The sequence below is a fragment of the Bos grunniens genome, chromosome 23, assembly GCF_055505025.1.
Source record: "Bos grunniens cultivar Pamir isolate PY7600 chromosome 23, Bosgru_T2T1.0, whole genome shotgun sequence".
Taxonomy (NCBI): Eukaryota; Metazoa; Chordata; class Mammalia; order Artiodactyla; family Bovidae; genus Bos; species Bos grunniens.
In genome coordinates, this window is record NC_141187.1 from 34641125 (window position 1) to 34668391 (window position 27267).

The window sequence follows — 27267 nt, forward strand, 5'->3', positions numbered from 1 at the left end:
GAAGGTGGTGTCCTATTTCCCCATTTGATAGTTACTGTTTTATATTTACTCCTCTACATGTGCCAGCATTCTGTTAACAAGAAAGAGCTCTCCTGTCTCAGCCATTTATTGTTACCTAAACAGTATGGACTCATTTCTTTTCAGTGCTATATAGTTTATTTGTAATTGGAAGATAACTGCTTTACAAGTGTGGGTTCTGCCATACATTAGCACGAATCACCCCTAGGTATACATGTTCCCTCCCTCATGAACTCCCACCTCCCACCCCTCTAGGTTATCACAGAGCACTGGGTTTGAGCTCTCTGCGTCATACACTGCTATTGTTTTTCATGCCTTGTTTCACGCCTTGTTTTATTGAGCACTTACTTTCAAATACAAGATAGTTTCATCTTGTTATTTCCCTATCCCACCCCCAGCTCTGAAATCAGCTCTTTCTCCAAATCCCAAGTTACTTTTCATGGGCAATACTAGATGGGTTTCCTATGTGTACACTGCTATTTTCAAGTCTGCTTCTGCCCTTCAGCAAACAGAGCTATGTGTATTATGATGTGTATACTGTATTCTAATACAACCAAATGATCATCAGCCTTTAACTGTTAACTGTTTTCCAACTTCCAAAGGAAATTACTTCCTTTCTTTATGATCATCAGTTGTGAAATATTAGAACTAAGACCCTGATGACAGAAACCAATTATAAATACCACAGTTGACAGAAATCTGAGAAACTGACTAAACAATGTGTGAACTTGGTCTTTCTAATAGCAAGCATTAGGAGATTGAAGATCTGCATGGTTTTATTCTAGGTACTGGAAAAGGTAATTCTGTGCTCTCCCTACTACCACCACTATAAAATATACTAATCATGAACTGGGCTATTTATCCCACTGGGCTGTTTATCACTAATCTGCTTTGCCTTAAAGTTTATTGAGGACTGCTCACTCTTATTTTTCAGTGTGGCCTGTGGTTCATCTGCTTTGAAGTTCCATAATCTTGGAATTGGGTTTTTAAAAAAATGTAGCATTTTAGAGCTGAGAATGACCTACAATTTAAGGATTAATCATTAATTTGTCCTTCAGCTCAATACTAGGTTTTAGTTGTAAGGTAATCTTACCTCAAATGGCCCTGTGAGCTTTGCTTTACCTGTTTTCAAAACACACTGAGCTAAGAGTGTTTTCATCCAAGTATTACGTATGATTACAGACTAAAACTTTTACGAGGCTCGAAATCAAAGAATATAGACAACCCCCGTCCTGCATTCCACTTGATCTCTGGCATTTTCCCCAAAGACTATTTCTTGGCTACTTCTAGTTGTGCTACTTTGAAAATTACTCATTGTTGGACTTCTTCACGGAGCCTTCGGGTGGTCTGTTTCCCATGTGTTTGGTATGTCTGCCCTGTGCTATTAATTTTCCCGTGGCCTTGTTCATCAGATCCACAGAAGCAAATGAAAGGGATCTTCCTTCCTTCAAAACGTGTGCTGTAATCAGTATGTCTTCTCCCACTTTAGCAGGTGACATGTACCTTAAAAGGAAATATTTAAATTTAGTTAACAGTAGTTTTTAAGTGCATCTCATAACAGCCTTATGTTTTTTTCCTAGATAGTTCAAGAATAATAGTAAACTTTCTGTCCTTTCTCATTTGAATGGCAGATCCTGACCCAAGTTCTCTCTTACTGATTCCTTACATGCACACAAGTTTGTTTTCCCATAAACAGGAGTTTTCAACTGCTCCCCAGCCCTGCGGCCCTTCTTTGTTTTTAGGTTTCCTACTTCATATTTATCTGGGGCTAGTGAAAGATTCCCCCAAGCTTTCATTTAATTTGCTTAACTTCCAACATGAGGTAATACTTGCTGTTTGGTTATCAATATTCAGAAGTTACTCAGCTCTAAAATGATTTAAAAACAACTATAAGGAATTAATTGAGGCCCTCTTGGATCTCAGGCAGCTCCTGATGGTGGCCAAAACTTCGGCCACACAGACTTTGAAAGGCCAAAATTATGTTTGGCTTATTAAAGATGCTTTATGGTTGTAATAGCAGTATTTTGGAAGATCATGACGTGCAGTGCCAGGTTGGAAGATCTCTGCTCCTAATAGTCTTGAGGCAAAGCAGGGTCGTCAGACGGTCTTAACCCTCATCACATGGAATAAGGGAAGGACTGCTGAATACATGCCTCAGTGCCCTAGCAGTTCTTTTTGTTCATCTTAATCTCAAAAGACCCTTTGCATTTTAATCTTGTGATTTGCTTACTGCATGCTCATTTCCATAGTAAAGACAGACTAAATGTTAAGTTAGCCTAAGGAAAGATTTAGATTGAAACCTGATGACTGACATGGTTTACACTGACCTCATGTCAAATAACGTTGGCTTTCCCACCCTAACTTCTGCCTCACCTGCCAACAAAAATCACATCTTCTGTAGCTTAGGTGGAAAAATTGTCTTTTTCAACACCACATTTCAAAAGCATCAATTCTTCCAGTGCTCAGCTTTCTTTATGGTCCAACTCTCATCCATACATGACTGCTGGGAAAACCAGAGCTTTGACTAGACGGACCTTTGTCGGCAAAGTGATGTCTCTGCTTTTTAGTATGCTGTCTAGGTTGGTCATAGCTTTTCTTCCAAGGAGCAAGCTGTGGCTGCAGTCACCATCTGCAGTGACTTTGGAGCCCAAGAAAATAAAGCCTGTCACTGTTTCCATTGTTTCCCCATCTATTTGCCATGAAGTGATGGGACTGGATGCAATGATCTTAGTTTTTTGAATGTTGAGTGTCAAGCCAGCTTTTTCACTCTCCTCTTTCACCAGGAGACTCTAGTTCATCTACGCTTTCTGCCATAAGGGTGGTGGTATCTGCATATCTGAGGTTACTGATATTTCTCCCAGCAATCTGATTCCAGCTTGAGCTTCATGCAGGCTGGCATTTCACATGATGTACTCTGCATATAAGTTAAATAAACAGGGTGACAATATACAGCCTTGATGTGCTCCTTTCCCAATTTGAAACCAATCTGTTGTTCTGTGTCCAGTTCTAACTGTTGCTTTTCGACCTGCATGAAGATTTCTCAGGAGACAGATGAGGTGTTCTGGTATTCCCATCTCTTGCAGAATCTTCCATAGTTCATTGTGAACCACACAAAGGCTTTGGCGTAGTCAATACAGCAGAAGTAGGTGTTTTTCTGGAATTCTCTAGCTTTTTCTGTGATCCAGTGGATGTTGGCAATTTGATCTCTGGTTCCTCTACCTTTTCTAACACCAGCTTGAACATCTGGAAGTTCTCGGTCCACATATTGTTGAAGCCTGGATTTGAATTTTCAGCATTACTTTGCTATTGTGTGAGATGAATGCAATTGTGTGGTAGTTTGAGCACTCTTTGGCATTGCCTTTCTGGAATTGGGATGAAAACTGACCTTTTCCAGTCCTGTGGCCATTGCTGAGTTTTCCAGATTTGCTGGCATATTGAGTGCAGCACTTTCACAGCATCTTTTAGGATTTGAAATAGCTCAGCTGGAATTTCATCACCTCCACTAGCTTTGTTCATAGTGATGCTTCCTAAGGTCTACTTGACTTCCCTTTATCACTGATTATATATCCCTGATTATTTATATTATTATTACTAATATATATTGTACTTAGAAATCCTTTTAGTTCTAGATTCTAAAACCATGGAATGTTTTTAAGGCAAATCTGTAGCTGCACTTAAGGATGACCAGTTAAGGGCAACTCCTGCTTTATTTCTGTTATAAATGTGTGTAGTCTCAGTTGTTTGAAATGAGTTATCACATTGAAAAAAGTTATTTGGGGTACAGTTTGTATACGTACGTTATGTTCATATCAACACTGACTCCGGATATACCCCTTTCTGTGCACAGCAGAGCAAGCGATGATATGACATCCACTAAGGTGGCTATCATGCCGCCATGGAGAGTGCCCATTTTATTGGCATGCTGCTCTTCCACTTTCATTTCACAAATCAGTTTCCCAGGGGCAGCAGAAACGAGAGTCACCTAAGTGTTAAAAAATTTTTTTTTGAATATTTGGTGGTATTAAGAAAAGCACAAACAGCTCTACCAAGAACTATCATTGGATTAAACCAAGCCACCCCCAAAAGTTGATTCAGAAACTGAAAATGAAGTTACCAGTCTCTCTTGATAGAAATGAACTCTGGAGTAAATTGTTTTGAAATAAAAAGGAATATTTAGGGGAAAACAGGAGTAGTTTTTCTTAATCTCCACTACTCTGCATAAATCAAACATTCCATCTGAGCTTCTGAACTCTATGTACAGCAACCTGGCATCTCTTAATGTCTTCTCAGAAATTCTGCACTAAGTCAGGTGGTCCTTGTGATCTGATAGTCCATTGTAGTTTTAATTTGGATGTTCCCTAGTTATTGCACAAAGTAATTTTCAGAATGACTTCATGATGAATGGTTTAAAACAATGTTTAAAATAGGCTGAAAGAAATTCAATACAGGATGAGAACAAGCTTATACCACAAACCTATTTTAGTGTAAAAAAAGTTTAATAGAATCCAGCAAAGTTAAATTGCTGCTTTTAAGGTCCTGCCCCATTTATAGTATCATTATGAAAAAAATTACATAAAAGATAAAATGTGGAACAATGAATTTAGAATGTTATATCAAACATCTTTAGAAAGGAAACAAAAATAACAGAAATGTGTTTCTTATATCCTATTCAATTTACTAGGAAAAAACACCATAGATATCTAACATTTAGAAGTCAGAACTGAACTGTGGATGGAATGCGTTGCATCCAGTGCAGTAATTCTTGCTGTCACTAGAGGTTTTCAGACAGAATATGGATGCCTGTGTGAGGCGTCTGCTGTATTTGGGGGAGGAAGGGGTGTCTCCTGCATTAAACGATTCGATTCTCGGTAACTACCATTTATTGAGCACTTTCGTAAGCCAGGCACTGTGCCAGTCTGTCCATGCACTATGTAATAAGGGAGAGATGGTTTCCATTTCGTAGTAATTTAAATTCAGACTGGTTTACTCTCAAGATCACCAAGGATATGACAGAATTGAGATTCAGGTCTAAGTCTATTCACCTCCCAATCTCCCTTGTTGCTAACTGTAGAATCTCTAGATATATACAGTGGCTTTTATGCTCCCACCAGGAAGGCATTTTGGAACTTCACAAACTAACTTGAGTTGTTTGCTGTTGTTTATCCTCTACAAGGCCCTGATATAAAACAGAAACAGAACCATAAAATACAAACCATTCTAAATAATATGTTTTGCTTAACAGGTAAATCAATGGAAAAGTGAATGTCAGAATGGGATCATTATCATTCAATAAATGATCTAGCCATAAGATGTCCTCATTAACTAATAATGCACACCAAGGAGACCCAAGATATAAACTCACCTTACTAGGGCATTTACTAGACTCTTTGAAGCACTGCAATCTAAAGATGAACAAGATCAAATCTCTGCTCTTAAGGGGTTTCCAGTCTATAGGAACAATACATGCACACTGCAGTACAGTGACTGACTGCCGAGAGGATAAATACAGGTTGCTGGAAGTAAGGATCTTACTCATCCAAGTATGTTTTCAGGGAAGAGACATTAGAAAGGCATCTGTGAAATTATTTACACATTGAAGGATGGGCAGAATTTAGCCAGGTAAAGACAGTTTGAAAAAGCTAGGCAGTTCAGGAAAGCCTCATCGTCACCAAAGGTGGGTGCGTGTGTGTGTGTGCATTTTCAGTCACGTCTGACTTTTTGCAACCCTACGGATTGTAGCCCGTCAGGCTCCTCTGTCCATGGGATTTTGCAGGCAAGTATACTGGAGTGGGTTGCCATTTCCTTCTCCAAGTCACCAAAGATAGTTTAGTATAATTTCAAGGTACAATGTATTTAATAGAGCTCAGTTCTTAGTGTTCCATATGATTATCTAACTTTGGCTGGGATGACAAAAAGTAAAACAAATGTCAATTTCACTTTCTACTGAAGAATACTGATTTTAATACTGACCTTCTCCCCCAGCCTGGTGGCGCAGATGGTTAAGAATCTGCCTGCCCAGAGGAACCAGATAACAAACTGCCAACATTCACTGGCTCATAGAGAAAGCAAGAGAATTCCAGAGAAAACATATACTTCTGCTTCACTGACCACACTAAAGCCTTTATTGTGACAATAAACTGTGGAAAATTCTTAAAGAGATGGGAATACCAGACCACCTCATTTGTCTCCTGAGAAACCTGTATGCAGGTCAGGCAGCAACAGTTAGAACTGGACATGGAACAACAGACTGATTGAAAATTGGGAAAGGAGTACAACAAGGTTGTATATTGTCAAGTTTGTAACTTTTGACTCCTTCACTTTTTGTCCACCACCCACTCCTGTCTCTGGCAATCACCAACTGTTCTCTGTATCTCTGAGCTCTGTTTGTCTTTTGTTTTTCTTAGTTCTACATAAAGGGAGATCATATGGAAAATAAAAAAGAATCTACCTGCAATGCAGGAGATCCTGGTTCGATCCCTGGGTTGGGAAGATCCTCTGGAGAAGGAAATGGCAGCCCAGTCCAGTATTCTTGCCTGGAGAATTCCATGGATAAAGGAGCCTGGCAGGCCACAAGTCCATGGGGTTGCCAAGAGTCGGACATGACTGAGCGACTAAACCCACCCACCCAACGTGAAAGGCCAAAGGCTATACTAAGATACAAAATTGGCTGAAAATGTATACTGGAATAGAGATACTCTTGCACTGGTCACTCTGATATGACAGAGAAATACTTTTATGTGTTACCAATTGTTTTTTTTTTTTCCAGCCCTGTTGCACAGCCTGTGGGATCCTAGTTCCAACCTGGGACTGAACCCAGGCCCTCAGGAGTGAAAATAGAGTCCCAACCATTGGACCATCAGGGAATCCCTAGTGTTACCAGTTCTTGTCTCCCCAAGTAGAGTAAGTAAACCAATGGAAGATAACAACGAAGACTGATTCTTCTTTCGAATCAGAAGACTGATTCGCTACCCAACTTCCCAGAACTAAGAAACATGTCTTGTGGGGGAGAAACCAATAACTACCTCTCTGTTGACAAACGGGGCTGAGGAGAGGACACTGTTTCAAAAAAAACAGATTTCGGTTTCAGTCATGATACAGGCTGTAGGGAGCACATGTATTTCTTTGGTTATTAACTGTAGCTAACTTTGTGTTAGAGACCATGCTCAGAAATGTATATGCATGTCTTACAGGCACTGAGACACCGTCTCAGTCCTCACAAATCTTTCAAGTAGACAGTGTTTTGGTCTCCACTGGACTCAGGTCCACTAAGTAAACCTGCCTCCCCTGAGTTACTTGAAAAGAACACTGAAAGATAAAGGTAAAAATGGAGGCAGTGAGAGACTGCTTTTTGGGGCTCCAAAATCCCAGCAAATGGTGACTGCAGCCGTGAAATTAACAGATACTTGCTCCTTGGAAGAAAAGCTATGACCAACCTAGACAGCATTTTAAAAAGCAGAGACATTACTTTGCCAACAAAGGACAGTCTAGTCAAGGCTATGGTTTTTCCAGTAGTCATGTATGGATGTGAGAGCTGGACTATAAAGAAAGCTAAGTGCCGAAGAATTGATGCTTTTGAACTGTGGTGCTGGAGAAGACTCTTGAGAGTCCCTTGGACTGCAAGGAGATCCAACCAGTTAATCCTAAAGGAAGTCAGTCCTGAATATTCATTGGAAGGACTGATGCTGAAGCTGAAACTCCAATACTTTGGCCACCTGATCTGAAGAACTGACTCATTTGAAAAGACCCTGATGCTGGGAAATATCGAAGGCAGGAGGAGAAGGGGACGACAGAGGATGAGATGGTTGGATGGCATCACCAACTCAATGGACATGAGTTTGAGTAAACTCTGGGAGTTGGTGATGGACAGGGAGGCCTGGTGTGCTGCAGTCCATGGGGTCGCAAAGAGTTGGACACGACTGAGCGACTAAACTGGCTGAGGAACCAGTAGAGACTATCAGAGAAGACCAAAAACAAAAGTTAACAAATGGGTGCCATGGGAGGCAAACAAAGCCCTAGGGAAGAGTTCAGAAGAATTTAAATATTCCCTGAAGATTTAACCAGCTGAAGTACCATTTCACTCATGTTCATTGGCAGGGTGGTGATGGTGATGAGAGATGTGCTAAGCAGGATTATAAGCAGTATTTTTCCCCAAAGGCTGGTAAATGGCAGATTTTATCGAATCATTCTAGAATGCCTACAAAGGTAGATGCTATGAAAGTCTGTATTCACAATAATCACGTTGGCAAGGTTTCTCTCAATTACAGCTCCCCTGCTGCCTTCAACCTGGAAAAGAGGGGCTAATAGGGAAAGACCTTCCTCACCACCTATAGACTGAGGACTGGGGTGATGTCTCTTCACTCCTCTAGATCTCCTCTCAAGAGGGAAAGCACAAACTTGGGGAGAATTTTTGCAGCTAATCTAGTTTGGTATATAGAACTGGAATAGAGTCATTCCCAGGAAGGAGTGATGCCATGCAGGAATGTAAATATGATGAGCCCATTATGATAAAATCACAAATCCAACAGCAACAAAGTCTAAATAATCTGTTCCCCGAGCAACAGTAGTCTAAGTATACCTGTTGGCATATCACGTTGATAAACTTTAAGTAATAACACTGTCCTTTTGTGGTAGAGCCAAAGCTTCAAAGTTTTTCGAGTAAGTGTAAGGTCTATTCTTACTTTCCTAACCACTTCTATAGTCTTCAAAGGCTACTTACTGTTCTCAACCCTGTATGTCCTCGGGGTTCAGTCTTAAATCCTTAATGCTTCTCTCTAGTCTGTGCTGTTCCTCTTGAGACAGCTCATTCACCTATACTTTACCTCTCATTTCCACAAGGATAACGTGACACAATTTAACCTGGCTTCTGAACTGCCTGCGCTTATTTCTTTGTGTGTTGGATTTCACCTGGTATTTCCAGATCTCACCTGAGACTCTTGAAGTATATACTTTCACATGTGTTATTGTGGGGGTGAGAGTTCCATTGGCAAGTAACTTAAACATCATAAGGTGAAACATGTTTCTTTACTGCAGAACTAGTTGAAAGCTTTCAGATTAAGGCAATGGCACCCCACTCCAGTACTCTTGCCTGGAAAATCCCATGGACGGAGGAGCCTGGTAGGCTGCAGTCTATGGGGTCGCTGAGGGTCGGACATGACTGAGGGACTTCGCTTTCACTTTTCACTTTCATGCATTGGAGAAGGAAATGGCAACCCACTCCAGTGTTCTTGCCTGGAGAATCCCAGGGACGGGGGAGCCTGGTGGCCTGCCGTCTATGGGGTCGCACAGAGTCGGACACGACTGAAGCGACTTAGCAGCAGCAGTTGAAAGCTTTAATATATAAAAGGGATGCAATGGCTTTATTCATATGAGGTACACAGAGTAGTCAAATTCAGAGATACAGACTATAGATAGTGGTTGGCAAGGCTGGGGAAAAAAGGGAATGAGAAGTTATTGCCTATATGGTAGAGTTCCAGGTCTGCAAGATGGAAAGAGTTCTGGAGATGGATGGTGGTGATCGTTGTACAACTATGTGAATGCAAAAATTACTACTGAATTGAATACTTTAATATGGTTAAGATGGTGAACTTTATGTTGTGTGTGTGTGCGATCAGTCATGTCCAGCTCTTTGTGACCCCAAAGACTAGCTGGCTGGCTCCTCTGTCTGTGGGGATTCTCCAGGGAAGACTACTGGAGTGGGTTGCCACACCCTCCTCCAGGGGATCTTCCCAACTCAGAGACTGAACCCAGGTCTCCTGCATTGCAGGCAGCTTCTTTACTGTCTGAGCCACCAGGGAAGCCCCATGTGGTAAAATATGTGTATTATACCACAATTCTAAAAACGGGGATACATCCATGTTTTCTGAAATTATTTGGGGGACTTTTTTTTTTCCTCCTCAGGGCACATCTGATGGTGTCGGGAGCCACGTTAGGCATTACTGACAAAATGGAGGCACAGCCCCAGACCCGTTTCCTCATTCCGCAGGCATGGTCCCGGGATGAAGGAGTTAGGCCTTGTAATTCTGACTTGTCTTTTCCTCTCCTTGGCTGAGTTGACTGAAAAGGAATATTAAGGTGCTTATTGTTTTTGAGAGGAGCATGAGAAGGCACAAAGCCTTCTGCAGCTGTGCTCAGAGAATAATTTATAAAGTTAATCACTGACATTTGTTCAAGGACTTTTACAAAAAAGTGTTCCAGGGTGAGCACACAGGCCGCAGCTTGAGACCATGGGAGGGATTGCTATCTGAAGCCTATTTATGAGGAAAGTGTTTATGGCAAAGGAGTTTGCTGAATTTAGGGCTTAGGAATAATTAAAATAGAAGCTAAAGATTTAAGGGATGCTGTAATGTTAGCATATTCTTCTATAGCTTATAGAAATTAGGGACTTTAGAGATATTATTAGCTAGAAGCCCTTTCTAAGAAATAGTGAGCTTAGGATACTAGGGGCAAACAGGACTTAAAAAGATAAGAAATAAACTGAGGAATGTGGTATGCAGCCCAGACATTAGCATGAGTTACAGTATTCACAAGGACACATGAGAAAAAGTAGATAAGAGAATTGCTGAGGCAGAAACTCCTTTTGAGGGGCAACAATGATTTATGGAGACAACAAATCTGGGTCAGTGGGAACTGAAAATATCAAACCTCTGACCTAATGCTTTTGTCAAAGTATAAAAGAGAATCATAAGCTTGAAATAAATAGGCAGTCCAAGAAAACTGAGAGGCTGCCTTAGGTTCTCGCCGACACTGCTCACCCCTTCAGGTTGAATCCCTGGCTGCTGGAGCTGGATTCTGGCATGATGGGACTGTTCCTTGGAACCCACTTTTTTCTTCTCCTCGATGATAAACTCCTGGAGGGTGAGGAATTGTGATGGGGAGTGTGTGGTTTGTGTGTGTGTACATGCACACAGTCGTGTCTGACTCTTTGAGACCCCATAAAATGTAGCCTGTCAGGCTCCTCTTGCCCGTGGAATTTTCTAGGCAAGAATACTGGAGTGGGTTGCCATTTCCTCCTCTAGGGGATCTTCCCAACTGAGGAACCGAACCTGCATCTCCTGCAATGGCAGGTGGATAGTCTACCACTGTGCCACCTGGGAAGTCGATGGGTATTTCTTTATAATCTCATAGTACTTTGTTGACTGATTTAAAAGTGATCTTATAGCAAGATCAGGACTTTATTTTGAGTGTTAGTCTTTCTGTATCAATGCTTTATAAAAGATAGGTTTTGTGGGTGTTTATAAACACTGATAAAACAGAGGGTTTTTTTACAAAGAGGACAGGCTAAAATAAAGAAGTGCAATGTATGATCTCATGCATTGACTTGACATCTATACCAGAACTAATTTTCAATTTGCTTTCTTCAACAGATCATTTGTAGAGGGACAAAAAGTCACCATCAATTATCAGATTCTATATGCTATCTCCAAACAACTGTCCAAAAAACAATATTTGGAATTGGAATATTATCAGCCAGATTTTCCAGTGTTTTTGTATTTGATTCATTGACTTTGTGGGAGTGGGTAATGGGGCAGACTTGACACAATAGTTCTGTACACCTCACTTGCTTCTTACACCCAGAAACATTATTCCTTCTAGTCTTCACAAAAGCAATGGGGAAAGAGGACAAGTGTGTCTGAGAGACCGTGTACATCTTTTACTCCAGTTTAATTTTAACAGTAATCTTGCATTTTAAAATCCTGTACTTAGAAGAGCATTTCTTGCCTTGAAGAATATCTGGTGTCATATTTAAATCACCAAAGGGACAATTTTTTGAAGTAAAATGATTTTATCAGTCAAGATCCCGTAAGGTACAAAAACTACACTTCTTTTATTAAGAAAGAGACTTTAGAGAATTACTAACCAGAGATTTAGAGAAAGAAATCATATGATTTGAACAGCCAACTCTAAGTCCAGTGCAAAGACATGGTTTATATGTATATAGCAATGGCAACCTACTCCAGTACTCTTGTCTGGAGAATCCCATGGACACAGGAGCCTGGTAGGGTGCAGTCCGTGGGGTCGCTGAGAGTCAGACATGACTGAGTGACTTCACTTTCACTTTTCACTTTAATGCATTGGAGAAGGAAATGGCAACCCACTCCAGTATTCTTGCCTGGAGAATCCCAGGGATGGCGGAGCCTGGTGGGCTGCCGTCTATGGGGTCGCACAGAGTCGGACATGACTGAAGCGACTTAGCAGCAGCAGCAGCAGCAGAATAACAGTAGCAATTTATCTAGTTTTGACCTAGGTCAAAGTGAATGATTAAGAGCATGGTTTAAAGTCAAGTTTTCAAAGTCTCAGCGCTTCTGACGTTTGGACTGGGCCATTCTCTGCTGTGGGGACGGGTGAGGGAATCTGTGCACTGGGCATGTTTGGCAGCACCCCTTCACTCTCTCACCACCCCCAATTGAGAGCCGCCGGTCTAGATCCCATTATCTTAAAACTCACTGTAAAAGAAACCATGTTCATGACTAGATTTACAGATCACTATGCATAAACCTCACCCCACTCCAGTACTCTTGCCTGGAAAGTCCCATGGACGGAGGAGCCTGGTGGGCTGCCGTCTACGGGTCGCACAGAGTCGGACACCACTGAGCGACTTCACTTTCACTTTCATACACTGGAGAAGGAAATGGCAACCCACTCCAGTGTTCTTGCCTGGAGAATCCCAGGGATGGGGGAGCCTGGTGGGCTGCCATCTATGGGGTCGCACAGAGTCGGACACAACTGAAGCGACTTAGCAGTAGCAGCATGCATAAACCTATTTAGCCTGAGCAAATCTGCCCACACGAAACAACTGCAAAATCCATTTTTGATCAAATTAACACACAAAGCACCTACCATGATACCAATCTGTGCAGTTAATATGATAGTCACCTGTCAGTAGTGAGCACTTGAAACACAGCTAGTATGAACTGAGATATGCTCTACAGTTCACACGAGATTGCAAAGTACAGAAAGTTAGCCCTCTTTGTATTGACTACGTTAAAATATTTTTGATATGTTAAACTATTTTACTAAAATTAATTTAACATTTCTTTTTAATTATACAATGTTGTGATTATAAAATTATTATAAAACACCTCCTTTCTAAGGCGGTCGTGAAGCCCTAAAGGGGGAACTTTTCCCCCACTTAACACTCCTCCTAGTTTACTTTATAAATCCCAGCAGGAAAAACGAAGATTTTATCAGCAACAAGCTAAGATACCTCCGCAACTCAACCAATGAGACACCACCACAAACCCGACTCTTCTCTCCTCCAAGGAACTTGTTCAAAACAGCCCCTCTCGACTGTCTCCTATTCTCTCTATAGAAGAACAGCTGAGGACTTGCCCATGGTTAGCCTCAGTTTGCAAGTCCCAAGGTGTAACTCCTCTGCCATTCCTGAGATAAACCCATTTTGCTGACTTATAAAACGGACAGATCAACGTAGGCACACCTACCACATAACTACTCCATCAAAGCAGTAATCATTACTGCTAGGGTGAGTTTAGGGATTCAATCCAAAAGAATCTAGCCAGAGAACTTATGAAGCGTTCACCCACGAACCAAGAAGGGCGCTTTCTTTCCCTTCGTTAGAAACCGCGCCTTCGCCTCTAATACCTTTTCCAAGTTTCTATCGAAACCGTTAAATTTGCCTGAGTGCGTTAGCCACTCCAGCAGAGTCTTTGCCTTCTTCACCCAGATCATCGTGGACCGTTCGCCGGCTCCCAGGCCCCACTTAAGACTGAGTCTTGGAAGAGCAGGGGAGCCCTGAAGTTCGCAAAAGAACAAGGTCAACAGCCTTCTGGACCCGAAAAGCGTTCCGGGTCCGCCGCCAAGCGCACAACTGTCCCTTCCCCAGCAGCTGGCGCACTGACGTCTAGCACCTCGTCACTGACGTTCAGCCCACGTTGAGACAGCGCACGCATGTGCCGTTTGGCCCTCGCCATCCCGGGCCGACTTTCTTGCTGCGCATGCGCTCTACGGTCTTCCGAGAGGTGAGCGTTTATTTCCCCGCCGGTGGTTGATAGGCTAGCACCGCGGGCGCTGGGCGCCTGTGCAGAGTCTGGCGCCTGACCGTCCCCGCCCTTTCCACCACCCACCCCACCAACTCCGGGCCAGGTTCAAGGTGCAGTGAACTTGCGGGGAACCGATGGAGCGGAACAGCGGTCCGGAGGCTGGGCCGGAGGCGGAGCTAGAGGAGGGGGAGCCCGAGGTTAAGAAGCGGAAACTCATGTGTGTGGAGTTTGCTTCGGTCGCGAGTTGTGACGCCGCTGTGGCTCAGTGCTACCTGGCCGAGAACGACTGGGAGATGGAAGTAAGCTTTCGCTACTTCTCTCTTGCCGGCTCTTCACTTTGGTGATGTAGGCGTACCTCCCATCCCTGTGTTTTTTTTTTGCAGAGAGCGCTGAACTCCTACTTCGAGCCGGCCGTGGAGGAGAGCGCTTCAGAAAGCCGTCCCGAGTCCGTCTCTGAGCCCGGGTCCTGGTGAGTGACGACGGGCCGGGGACCCGTTCGGGCGGAGGCGGTCGGGTACCAGGTTGCGTTGGGCATGCGGGACCTGCCATCGAGTTAGGCGGCGGGTCTGCGCAGAGACGGGCCTCGGGTCTGAGTAGCCGGAGAAGAAGGGTTGGTGGAGATGAGATCTGCCCCAGCCGCGGGGCTCACGCTTCTCCCGAGAAGTCCAGGCTGTGTCACTTCGGATGTACTTTGGAGTCCGAGGGAGAAATACCAGAAATGTAATTTTTTACTCCAGGTGTAGGGAATACGTAAGCGAGCGTTTCGAAATGGATGAGACACAAAATCCTCTACTAAAGAATGGTAGCTTGGTGGTCTCCTTGCGTCCTGTTGTTTGTTTACTCTCTGCTGGCCGGCCAGGATAATGGTTTTTATAAAATGCACATCCGCCTCTGTTATTCCAGTGCTCCCTCCCCAATTCCTGCACTTCTGCTCTTAAAGTCTGTGTGCCTTACAGGTTTCCCCACGGTTTGACCACTGCCTGTTCTTTCTGGGTTCGTCTCTTGTCACGCTCTCTTTCCTACCCCACAAAACTTCCAGGCATGTCAGTCAGTCGGTTCAGTCGCTCAGTCGTGTCCAACTCTGCGACCCCATGGACTGCAGCACACCAGGCTTCCCTGTTCATCACCATCTCCCGGAGCTTGTTCAAACTCATGTCCGTCCAGTCGGTGATGCCATCCAACCATCTCATCCTCTGTCGTCCCCTTCTCCTCCTGCCTTCAATCTTTCCCAGCGTCAGTCTTTTCCAGTGAGTCATTTCTTCTTATTACGTGGCCAAAGTATTGGAGTTTCAGCTTTAGCATCAGTCCTTCCAATGAATATTCAGCACTGATTTCCTTTAGGATTAACTGGTTGGATCTCCTTTCAGTCCAAGGGACTCTCAAGAGTCTTCTCCAACACCACAGTTCAAAAGCATCAGTTCTTAGGCGCTCAACTTTCTTTATGGTCCAACTCTCTCATCCATACATGACTACTGGGAAAACCATAGCTTTGACTAGACAGACCTTGTCGGCAAAGCAATGTCTCTGCATTTTAATATGCTGTTTTGGTTGGTTATAGCTTTTCTTCCAAGGGGCAAGCATCTTTTATTTTCGTGACTGCAGTCACCATGTGCTGTGATTTTGGAGCCCAAGAAAATAGTCTGTCACTGTTTCCATTGTTTCCCCATCTATTTACCATGAAGTGATGGGACTGGATGCCATGGTCTTAGTTTTTTAAATGTTGAGTTTTAAGCCAGCTTTTTCACTCTCCTCTTTTACCTTCATCAAGAGGCTCTTCTGTGCCTCTTCACTTTCTGCCATAAGGGTGGTGTCATCTGAGGTTATTGATATTTCTCCCGACAGTCTTGATTCCAGCTTGTGCTTCATCCAGCCCAGCATTCTCATGATGTACTCTGCATATAAGTTAAATAAGCAGGGTGACAATATGCAGCCTTGACGTGCTCCTTTCCCAATTTGGAACCAGTCTGTTGTTCTATGTCCAGTTCTAACTGTTGCTTCTTGACCTGCATACAGATTTCTCAGGAGGCAGGTAAGGTGGTCTGGTATTCCCATCTCTTGAAGAATTTTCCAGTTTGTTGTGATCCACACAGTCAAAGGCTTTGGTGTAGTCAGTAAAGCTTAAGTAGATGTTTTTCTGGAATTCTCTAGCTTTTTCTATGATCCAACAGATGTTGGCAATTTTATCTCTGATTCCTCTGCCTTTTCTAAATCCAGCATGAACATCTGGAAGTTCATGGTTCACGTACTGTTGAAGCCTGGCTTGGAGAATTTTGAGCATTACTTTGCTATCCTGTGAGATGAGTGCAATTGTGTGGTAGTTTGAGCATTCTTTGGCATTGCCCTTCTTTGGGATTGGGATGAAAACTGACCTTTTCCAGTCCTGTGGTCACTGCTGGGTTTCCCAGATTTGCTGGCATATTGAGTGCAGCACTTTCACAGCATCATCTTTTAGGATTTGAAATAGGTCAACTGGAATTCCATCTCCTCAGCTAGCTTTGTTCATAGGCCCACTTGACTTCATATTCTAGACATGTCCAACTTTTCTCCAGTGGGTCTTTTTTTTCTTGCCTTTCAGCTGTTATAAAGGTATTTATTACCTCTGCCTAGAACCTTTTTCTTCCTCCTTTGTTACTTTTCTTATAATTGTACTAGGGTATATATGTATGTCCTTATCTTTAGGTGTGTGTGTTTGAGCACTCAGTCATGTCCGGTATATATGTATGTCCTTATCTTTAGGTGTGTGTGTTTGCTCACTCAGTCATGTCCAACTCTTTTTGACCCCATGGACTGTAGCCCGCGGGCTTCTCTGTCCATGGGCTTCTCCAGGCAAAAATAGGGAATGGATTGCCCTTTCCTTCTCCAGGGGATCAGTGCATTCAAAATACTTATGCAAATATTTCTGAATAACAAGTAAAGCAGGTAAATGTTAAATAAGTAAAATGTTAACGTTTATTTGTATGAAAGGTGAATAGAATTCTTTTTACTGTTTTCTGAAAGTCTGAAATTATTTCCAAAGAAAGTTTATAGTTAACTTAGAGTGGCGAGCATTTTGCAGTGTATACAAATATTGAATCATTATATTGTGTACCTGAAACTGGTATGATGTTTATATACATTATACTGTGTGGCACAGAAGTGATAGGGTGTCGTCCTCAGTGCATTACATCAGGAGGCACCTGATATGGATTCGTCCCCAATCCTGGTTAATTATATTTCGATTAAAACGAAAAATAGGAGAGGAGTTCCCTGGTGGTCCGGTGGTTAAGACTTGGAGCTTTCACTGCTGTTGCTGGGGTTCAGTCCTTAATTGGGGAGCTAAGATCCTGCCAGCTGCGTGGCAAGGCCATAAAATAAAAAACAATTTTCTAAAAGAAGTTAAAATACTGGCATTAAATACATTAAAATTATAAATACAAAACCCTAGTTCTTAAATTTGTGTGTATTTTATAAATGTTTAGGAGTCACCTTTTAGTAATGTTTGTCCCTCCACTCAAATGTCGAAGCCTTGATGGGAGAGGTGGGGTCAGGCTGGCCTGAGGACTGGAAGCCACACATGTGGTCTCTCCAGCATGGCAGTCACAGAGCAGTCAGACTGCTCTTGTGAGAGCTCAAGGTTCTTGGACAGAGGTTCCAAAAGACTGGAGTGAAAGCTGCAAGGCTTCTAATGTCCAAGCCTCAGAAATCCAAGAATATCCTTTTCACTGTGTTCTGTTGATCAAGTAAGTCACTGAAGCCCAGATTCAAGGAGAAGGATGTTCATTGGACTTCACCTCTCAGTGAGGCAAATAGCAGAATTGTAGCCGTTCCTTATCTGGCACAGTGAAACCATATTTCAAATATGGTTTAAAATGAATCCAAGTAAATGTGGAAATCTTACGTACTCAATCTAATTTGGGGTTGTAGTCTATAAAGTTATTTTAATGACCTATATCATTGAGGGATATCAAGTTGGTTCTAAGTGAGCAGACTTTTGCATAACACAGAATCTAGTTTTCTGTAGTCATCAGACTCTTGGTCTTCCATAGGCAGATAGTCTTAGGACTCTTAAAATGTACTTACCCCTGCCCAACTTCGCAATGAGGAAGACTAAGAATAAATGTGAAATCCAAAATTGATCATGAATTGCAATAAAAATAACGTAAATACAATTTCAGCAAGAGAATTTTACTTACCTGTAAAATGAGGGCTACAAAGATTTGAAAAATGATTTTTAAGTTAATCAGTTTCTAGATTATTTGCAGAGTTGTGTTTCATTCTGCTCTTGCCAGTGTTGACCTAACCAAGGAAGAAACAAATGATTCCATTAGTTCTAAAACCAGCACATCTGAAGATAAAAGTGTTCAGCAAGAAGATGGCAGTGTATTCTCTTTTATTACCTGGAATATTGATGGATTGGACATGAACAATCTCCTAGAGAGGGCTCGAGGGGTGTGTTCCTATTTAACTTTGTAAGTATTATTACATCTGTTTCATGATAGTGTGATAATGTGTCTTACCTGCCTACAAGGAGGGTAGTAGATCAAGGTTATGGGCTTTGCAATTGGTCCTAACTTCAAAGTCCAGCTCTCAGAGGAAATATCAGAAAGAATCAGGAGTGATTGCCTCTGGGAGCAGGACGGTGGGTTGGGGTTCAGAGGGAACACTAACTTTTGTTTGAAGCCTTCTGGTACTGTTTTACTTACTAAATTTGTTATATAATTATTACTGTGAAAAGAAAATTGCCAGTGTGATCCGAATCTGATCCACACACTGGCTCTGTGACCTTGTGGAACCACTTGAGAGCCACTTCAATTCTCTGGAGCTCGGAGCTCCATTTTCTTCATCATGGATAATAACTGTTTCAAGAGGACAGAAAGAGACAACTCTTCAGGCATCTATTAGAGTATAAGACAATTGGAAGCTCTTAATATTACTGGGTGTCTACTGTCAGTGATTCCAGTTCTTCTGACTTTAAAGGGTTGTCATATATATGTTGTTTTTTTTTAATTTGACCTTTACAGTATTATGTGTTAAGTAACACAGATCTTTCTCATTTTATAGTTATCAAAGATCAATGTAAACATCAAATAGTAGGTGTCCTAGAGGACTATAATTCTGTGTTTCTTTTATGCTGTAATATTTTCCTAATAGGTAGCTGCAAATGGTATACCTGGTACGGGTACTTATCATGAATTGATGTGTTTAATTAGGTACAGCCCTGATGTGATATTTCTACAGGAAGTCATTCCCCCATATTATGCCTACCTAAAGAAGAAAGCAAGTAGTTACAAGATTATTACAGGTAACAATTTTTCTGTTATTTAACTTGTCTTTTTTTTGAAAAACAAGTCAAGGAGAGAGATAAATCAAAGTTAAACAATTGGAACATAGCGGGGGAAAGCACAAATAAAGTAAGCTTGAGAAAAAGAAGTCACACTCTCTGATACTAAAAAAATCATAGGAGAAGATGTTATATATGTGAAGAAGAGGTTAAAATGGATGATTTTTCAGAAAAATGTAAATTGCCAAAATTTAAGGCATGGATTAGCTTTTTGGTGAAATCAGATTGTTAGAAAATGTTCAGGTGTGATGATCTCATTGTGGTTATGTTTTTCAAAGAGTCTTTACCAATTTCTTTTTATTTATTTTTGTTCTTTTTCTACCTTTTTGCTCTTAATATTTAAGTTTTTGACTTTTCATCTATTTTGTTTTTATTTAAGTGCATTTAGTGTACCACTTTGGCTTCATTTCATGATTTTTGGCTAAATCTCATGTTTTCTTTGACTTTCACTTTTGCCTAGTATATGATTTCAATTTTGATTTACTTTTTAATCCGGAATTGCTGAAGGGAGAATTCTCTTTGTCTTTCTCTCTTTTTGTGGGACAACTTTTCTGCATTCTCTTGGGGATTCCTTTTGCCTGTGTTCTGTTATCTTGTTTTCTGAATCCCACGCTTTGTCCCTTCTTGCCTTACTTCCTCATTTTGTTGGAGCACATTCCTCTAGTGACTTCCTAAGAAGTAGCAGAGGGGAGTGAAGTGTTGAATCCCATCCTGTTTGCATGTGCCAGTATTTTATCCTCAGAGTTCTTTGATAGTTTAACTGGACGTAGATTTCTGGGTAGAAAGTCATTTTCCTGCAGAATTTTGAAAGCCTGATTTCAGTATTTTCTGGTTTCCATTATTGATGATCTTAAGTCTGATGCCATTCTAATTCCTGTTCAGGAAACTTTGAGCCTCTTCTTTCTAAATCCAGTGTATTTGTCATTTATTATGCTTAACACTTTGTAGGACTTTTCAATCTGGAGGTTCATAACCTTCGGTTCTAGAAAACTCTTTTTTCTCTCTCTCCATCCCTCCCTCCGTCTCCCTCCTCCTTTCCTTAGGCTGCGTTGCCCAGCTGCTGTCTTCCTAGTCTGCTGCCCTCCTCCCTGCCCCTCCCTCTCCAGCTCTTCCTCCCATCTGTCCCTTTTCTTCTTTTCCTGGTTTCCCTCTATTCTGATAAACCAGTCACCCCTTCTCCATCTGCTTTGTTTTCTGAAAAACTTGGAAGCTTTTATTCACTGCCCCTCCACTTCTGTTCTCTTTTCTTCTTGCAAGTTTTTACTTTCTAAATTTTTTATTCACTTACTGTGATTTTTCTGGTGCTTTCAGAGTTAAAAGTAACTTCCTATCAAGTTGCCTCAATTTGTCTCATACTCTTGCCTTTCAAAATTTTTTCAGATTTTTATATTTGGTATTAGCACTTTTAACTGTTTGGGGCATTTATGTAAATTCATTTTTATTTTTGTATTTCTTCATATTTCCAGCTACATTTTTGTATTTCTTCCATACTTCAATTATGTCGGGACTTGGTTGGCCATCTTCAACTATTCTGAAGTAATAGTTTACTCTTAACATGTAGATCCATTTAAAATCTGTACCTGTTTGTTAAAATAGGATTTTTAGTAGGGGAACTTGGGGTAAACTGCAAATACCCCTGACCTCTCAGCCTACATTCTTTTCCACAAATACCTGAAGGTCGTGAAGAAGGATATTTCACAGCTATAATGTTGAAGAAATCGAGAGTGAAGTTTAAAAGCCAAGAAATTATTCCTTTTCCAAATACGCAAATGATGAGAAACCTTTTGTGTGTTCATGTAAGTAATTTTTTTTAATTGACTTAAAAAGAAGAATGAACTAATTTTTTCACAGCTCCCTGATGATGGCTTTAAAAAAAATAAAACATTGTATTTAGAGAAATATTTACTCCTCACTTACAGATTCTTTTAAATAGTCTTAAAGAACTTTATAAATTAAATTTTTAGACACATTTCAAATATAAACAAATTAGCAAAAATAAGATCCTTGATTCATTGATATTTTCTTAATATATGAGTTTGCTAACATTCCACATTTGCTTTCTAGTTTTTTTTTAAATTAAATGCACTGTAATTGGTACTGTGTTGCGTTCTGTGAGTCTTTCAAAAATTAGTCAAATAGGTCTTGCTCTCATAGAATTCCCATATTAGCAGGGGAGAGATTATATGTATAGTAACTAAAACAAAGGAAAGGCATAAATGCTGTAGGAGAGCTGTAATCATGTGCCTTGAAAGCTTAGAGAAAGAAGAGATGACTTTCAGCCGCATTGTTTAGTGACGGTTTCATGAGGGAAGTTGTATTTGAATTGGGCCCTGAAAAATATGTAAAATATAGACATTAAGAACAGTGCTGGTGGCAGAACCACCATGAGCAAACTTGTATAAATTGCCAATAGCAGAGTATGTTTATATGAAAGAGGGCATGTATAGCTCGAAATGAGCATCTATTCAGTTGAGTGTAGAGAGTACAAAGAGGGGTAGTGTGATGAGAGGCTAGTAAAGTAGGTTGAATCCAGATGATAAGAGATCATGAATGCCCAGTATGAAAGAATTTGGACTTGATTCTGCGGGCAATTAGTTGAAATATTGACAGGTCTTACATTGTTGGTATCTTCATTGTAAATGGTATGTGATTCTCATTCATTCATTCATCATTTAACTGACATTATTTGGAATTACCTATGTGCCCAGCTCTCGATACTATAGTAGAAAATAAAAGAGCCTTCTTTGCTTTGAAATGATTCAACAGCTTTGTAGGAGAGAGGTAATTGTGCTGCAATTTAATCTGCGGGACCTCATGAACAGTCTACAGTGTGCTGTAGGAGGATAGAAGAGGGAGCCACCGAGACCTGGGACATTGGGAAAGGGCTCACAGTGGAGTGGACATTGGGGTTAGGTCTTGCAGTATTAGTGGATACTTGCTCAGTATTCTTTGGGAGTCTTCTTTGACCTTTTAGAGATAAGCCCAGTGCTAATGATACAGTTTCACTTTAATAAATCTTAATATGTAACCAACCAATTGAATAATTACTGATTCTAGTAACAAAGTTCAGTGTTAATAGTGGATCATTTTCTCAGCTCTCATCATTTATTTATCTTGTTGCAGGCGAGTGTGTCAGGAAATGAACTTTGCCTTATGACTTCTCATTTAGAAAGCACCAGAGGGCACGCTAAGGAACGAATGAATCAGTTGAAAATGGTTTTAGAGAAAATGCAAGAGGCTCCAGGATCAGCTACAGTTATATTTGCTGGAGATACGAATCTCAGGGATCAAGAAGTGAGTGATGAAGTCAGTTCAGTGTTTATGGGCAGTTTATTGCTGTGGAAATTCCTTTAGATTTCTTGTGTTTTTTTGTTTTTTTTTTTTTTTTAAATTTTGTTCGTGGCTGCAGTGAATCTTCGTTGTGGCATGTGGGGTCTTTAGTTGCAGCATGCAAACTCTTAGTTGAGGCATGTGGGATCTAGTTCCCTGACCAGGGATCACACAGGGGTCTCCTGCATTGGGAGCGCAGAGTCTTCGCCACTGGACCACCAGGGAAGTCCCCTACGTGTCTTTTGACTAAAGCTATTAAAACTAGGACCTTCATTTGTTCATTATTTGTAAGTGGCCTTGCAGATGCAGTTCAGTGAATAATTATTTAGACTGTACTATTTGCCTTGCACAGGGAAGGCAGAGGCAGAAGAGGCTGTTACTTTATTAGTGAAATATATATATATTGCATATGAAAAGGACAACACAAAACAATATATATTGATTAAAAAGAGGGGTGTAGAGAAAATAATATTAGAAGAGTTTAGCAAAGGTCGCTTTAGTTTCAGTTTCTCTAGTTGCAAGGTGAGAAGAACAAAGATTGAACCAGCCTAGTTTTCCCTAACTCTTCCTACTGAGATTTTAAAAACCTTTTTTTTTTAACCTTCATAACATTGGATTTGGCAGTGATTTCTTAGATATGATACCAAAAGCACAGAGAACAAAAGAAAAAATAGATAAGGTAGACTTAATCAGAATTAACTTTTGTGCATTAAAGTATAGTATCAGTGGCGTGAAAGACAACCCATGGAATGATAGAAAATATTTCCAAGTCATATATCTGATGAGTGATTGATATTCAAAATATACAAAGACCTCCTACAGTTTTAAAAAAAACCTCATTAAAAAATGGGTAAAATGCACATGGAATTCTACTCAGTGTTATGTGGCAGCCTGGATGGGAGGCGAGTTTGGGGGAAAATGGATACATGTATATGTATGGCTGAATCCCGTCTCTGTTCACCCGAAACTATCACATTGTTAACCGGCCAAATCCCAATACAAAATAAAAAGTTAAAAAGGCAAAAGATTAAGATATTTCTCCAAAGAAGACATACAAATGGCCAATAAGTACTTGAAAAGATGTTTAATATCATTGGTCATGAGAAAAATGCAAATCAAAACCATGATGAGATACCACTTCACAGTCATTAGCATGACTATTATTTAAAAAAAAAAAAGAAAATAACAAGTGTTGGCAGAAATGTGGAGAAATTGGAACCCTATGCCATAGAACTGTAGTGTTAAAGTCATACATTTTATGTATACTTTACCACAATAAAAGTTTCTTTTAAATCCTAGAGTGAATGGGAGGAAAACTTAATGTTGTTAGTAAATTTCAAATAAAACTGCAGATATTTGACATTATTAGATCGTATAAAATGGTATACATCTAAATTTATAGCTTAGAGTAACAGTTTTGCCCTCTCTACACTTACATTCATTTTTTAAAAACTACTAATAACAATAACTGAGGCCATAGGTTTTCAGTCTCCTGGGTTTTATCTGATACCCAAAATTAGGAATTTATTTATGTCAGAAGAGAAAGGGCAAATTTCAGACCTCTCTGGCTCTCTTGATATCTTTATTACCTACTTATTATCATGCAGTAAAATACTTTTATAAAATATCTAGTTGTACCCAGTTTTGCATTTGTGCATCAGCAAATAATCTGGGGCATTCTGATTGGAAAAATTGTACTTAGATGCAGTCATGGTAAAGGCCTTTTTAACTTAAGGGAAAAAAGACTGAAAAGAGTTCTTTGTTTTTCTTTTCAGGTTACCAAATGTGGTGGTTTACCCAACAACATTTTGGATGTCTGGGAGTTTTTGGGCAAACCTAAGCATTGCCAGTATACATGGGATACACAAATGAACTCTAATCTTGGAATAGCTGCTAATTGTAAACTTCGTTTTGATCGAATATTTTTTAGAGCTGCAGCAGAAGGTGGCCACATTATTCCCCAAAGTTTGGACCTGCTTGGGCTGGAAAAACTGGACTGTGGTAGATTTCCCAGTGATCACTGGGGTCTTCTGTGCACCTTAGATGTAATATTGTGAACTGCTTTTCAAATATGAGTTTTAAATGTTTGAAAGGATTTTGTTCTGTGATTATAATTTCAATTATAATTTCTATCTGTCCTGGAAAGGTAGTTTAACAAGGAGGAATTATAAACTGGATCATTGTAACAGAAGGAAAAACTACTGTGATTTTATTTTTTGTATTGTGGCCTCAGATTTCAGAACTAAATCTTAATGTTCATTTAAACTAAAGCATACCTGTGTTGAAAACATGAGGCTTCTTAATGCAAGGTCACAGTGGCTACCAGAGCTTTTAATAGTGCTGGTAGCTGCTGGCTGGATTTCAAGCAGGGCCACATTTTGTCTGTGGACTAGCCTTTATATTAGATTACTTTTTAAAATCAGGTACCAAAATAGTTATATTTTAAATAAGTCTTAAAAAAAAAAAGATTACAGGGTCCTTGGGATTGGATCTCTTAATACTATTTCATAAATCCAGATTATCTGATAGTTATTGTCCATCAGATTTTTTGTCAGTTAACAGTGCCTAATTGGTAAGCTAGAAATGAACTCATGATTTAAAATTCCTTAACTTTAAAAAACTTGTGTTTGTAGTTATGTCGCCGAACAGAGGCAAAGTTAGGCTTGATAATGATTAAAGTCAGTTTTCCAGAGGCATTGGGCTTTTTTTCTAAGAGAAAAATGTGTAAAGAGAAATTCAGGAGGTGAATAAGGAACACTTCTCTGCTTTAAGGAAACATTTTTTTTTCCCCCATAAGAGAGTATACTCTAAATAAAGAATTTTGCTCATTTATAGTTTGTTTTAACATGCTTTTGTGCTCATGATGGAATTGAAATCATTACCTGCTTCCTACTTCTGGCTCCACAGCTACTGCAGCTTCACCTTTGTGTGGAAGAAAGCAGCTTTCTACATTACTTCTCACTCTGCCAAGTATTACCAAGAATATATTGACTTCCTCAGTATACAGAGAGGAAAACTGGTGGTAAATAACTGGAAAGAGAAGTGGCAGAACCTTGTTTTCATCAGGAGGGTCAAAATTAACAAGCAAAACACCTGAAAAAAGACACACTGAATGTATACATATGGTTTGTCATAATGGAAAAGAGGTGTATATGTTAATCATTTAAGAAAATGAGAATTAATGCTAATCTTTTAGCATATATTATGGAAGCTATAGTTCATTTTTGTGGGAAAAGGATGTTTGGGGCACAAACTGCTTATTCACTTGAAAGAAGAATTAGGAGAACTCTACCACACTTCATATTACCAAAAAAAAAATCTGGATAAGTGACAGGCTAAATATTAAAAAAAAATGTACTGTGTATTAGATTAAATAATTACCAAATTGTTTTAAAAACTGGAAAGGAATATCATTTCCTTAATATGACTCAGCATCCAAGTTAAATATCCTCCCATTTACTGCTTATAGTGACAATCTAAGAAACAAGTTGGAAGTTAAAAAAACAATAAAACTACTTTTCATCTGCTTTCCATAGGCAATGGTTCTTAATGCAAGAATAAAGACACTACTACTACTCAGTATCTTTTTTTAATATTAATTTTTGGTTGATTGGTTTACAGTATTGGTTTGATTTCTGTCCTACAACAACATGAATTAACCATAGGTGTACATACGTCCCCTCCGTCTTAAATCTCCCTCCCACCTCCTGCCTATTCCCACCCTTCTAGGTTATTACAGAGCCCCTGTTTGAGTTTTTACTTTGAATCTCAGGTTTTCTCAGTATAGTAGCTTTGTGTACCTTATTTCCGGTCTTGTTGAAATTCCAACTCAGAATCTTAGGTATCAATGTGGTAAGCAGCATCTTTGCCACTGATAGGGAAAGTACTTGAATCATGCAGACCTGTTGGTCCCGCCTTCAAAAAAATGTATGTCCTTTTCCTTTATTGTGCAGTTCAGTAAGAACAAATGTCCCAACCAACAGCATATAAAGATCAGGTAAATCTGGAAAGCTGCACTAAAAATACATCATTTTATCTTTAGTATTTATGATAGTGTCTGGCGTGTAGCAGGAGCACAATAAATGCTGAAGAGAAATGGCAGTGGCCTCTCATCTGTGTCTTAGAGAGGCAGCTAATATTTTCATAATTCAGTATGAAAGTAGATATTATATGTATTGTGAAGTGAAGTCGCTCAGTCGTGTCTGACCCTTTGCGACCCCATGGACTGTAGCCTACCAGGCTCCTCCATGGGATTTTCCAGGCAGGAGTACTGGAGTGGGTTGCCATTTCCTCCTCCAGGGGGGTCTTCCTGACCCAGGGATTGAACCCAGGTCTCCCGCATTGCAGGCAGATGCTTTACTGTCTAAGCCACCAGCTAAGTTCTCTGATTATATGTATTACATATATCAAAATAGATATTCATTGTAATGACTCTGAGTTTAGAAGTCTAGGCTAAACTTACATATATATGTAAGCATATATGTAAAGATTTTTAAGCCCATATATTAATTACTTAATTTTTATCTAGAGACTCCTGGGAACAGCCTTATTGTCTGAGTACATCAGATTTTTTGATGTGGGGAGAAAGGGCACTCGGGGGTA

At 40.3% G+C, this 27267-nt stretch overlaps 2 protein-coding genes across 3 annotated transcripts; one reads left to right on the top strand and one right to left on the bottom strand.

The window, feature by feature from the left end:
* Window positions 1-133: 133 nt before the first annotated feature.
* Window positions 134-13878, bottom strand: ACOT13 (acyl-CoA thioesterase 13). The gene is made up of 3 exons (XM_086370025.1): window positions 13618-13878; window positions 3816-4000; window positions 134-1521 (listed from the first exon to the last, which is right to left on the bottom strand). The coding sequence occupies exons 1-3, from the start codon at window positions 13702-13704 to the stop codon at window positions 1326-1328; spliced, it is 468 nt and encodes a 155-aa protein (XP_086226151.1). The 5' UTR covers window positions 13705-13878; the 3' UTR covers window positions 134-1325.
* A 111-nt stretch (window positions 13879-13989) lies between these two features.
* On the top strand, window positions 13990-25497 carry TDP2 (tyrosyl-DNA phosphodiesterase 2). Of its 2 annotated transcripts, XM_086370021.1 has the most exons (7): window positions 13990-14314; window positions 14399-14484; window positions 18284-18463; window positions 19205-19296; window positions 21013-21131; window positions 22459-22629; window positions 24441-25497. In XM_086370021.1, exons 1-7 carry the CDS (start codon window positions 14150-14152, stop codon window positions 24720-24722), a joined length of 1095 nt encoding a protein of 364 aa, XP_086226147.1. In that variant the 5' UTR covers window positions 13990-14149; the 3' UTR covers window positions 24723-25497. The 2 variants fall into 2 exon arrangements, with proteins under 2 accessions (XP_086226147.1, XP_086226148.1); XM_086370022.1 differs by lacking the exon at window positions 22459-22629.
* Window positions 25498-27267: the final 1770 nt, after the last annotated feature.

Coding starts and splice junctions, on each gene's coding strand:
- ACOT13 (XM_086370025.1), bottom strand. CDS start 13,704: ATGATCTGGGTGAAGAAGGCAAAGACTCTGCTGGAGTGGCTAACGCAC. Junction 4,001..13,617: donor TCGATAGAAACTTGGAAAAG/GTATTAGAGGCG, acceptor TTTAACACTTAG/GTGACTCTCGTTTCTGCTGC. Junction 1,522..3,815: donor AGTGTTGATATGAACATAAC/GTACGTATACAA, acceptor TTTCCTTTTAAG/GTACATGTCACCTGCTAAAG.
- TDP2 (XM_086370021.1), top strand. CDS start 14,150: ATGGAGCGGAACAGCGGTCCGGAGGCTGGGCCGGAGGCGGAGCTAGAG. Junction 19,297..21,012: donor TAGTTACAAGATTATTACAG/GTAACAATTTTT, acceptor AAATACCTGAAG/GTCGTGAAGAAGGATATTTC. Junction 22,630..24,440: donor CGAATCTCAGGGATCAAGAA/GTGAGTGATGAA, acceptor TTTTCTTTTCAG/GTTACCAAATGTGGTGGTTT.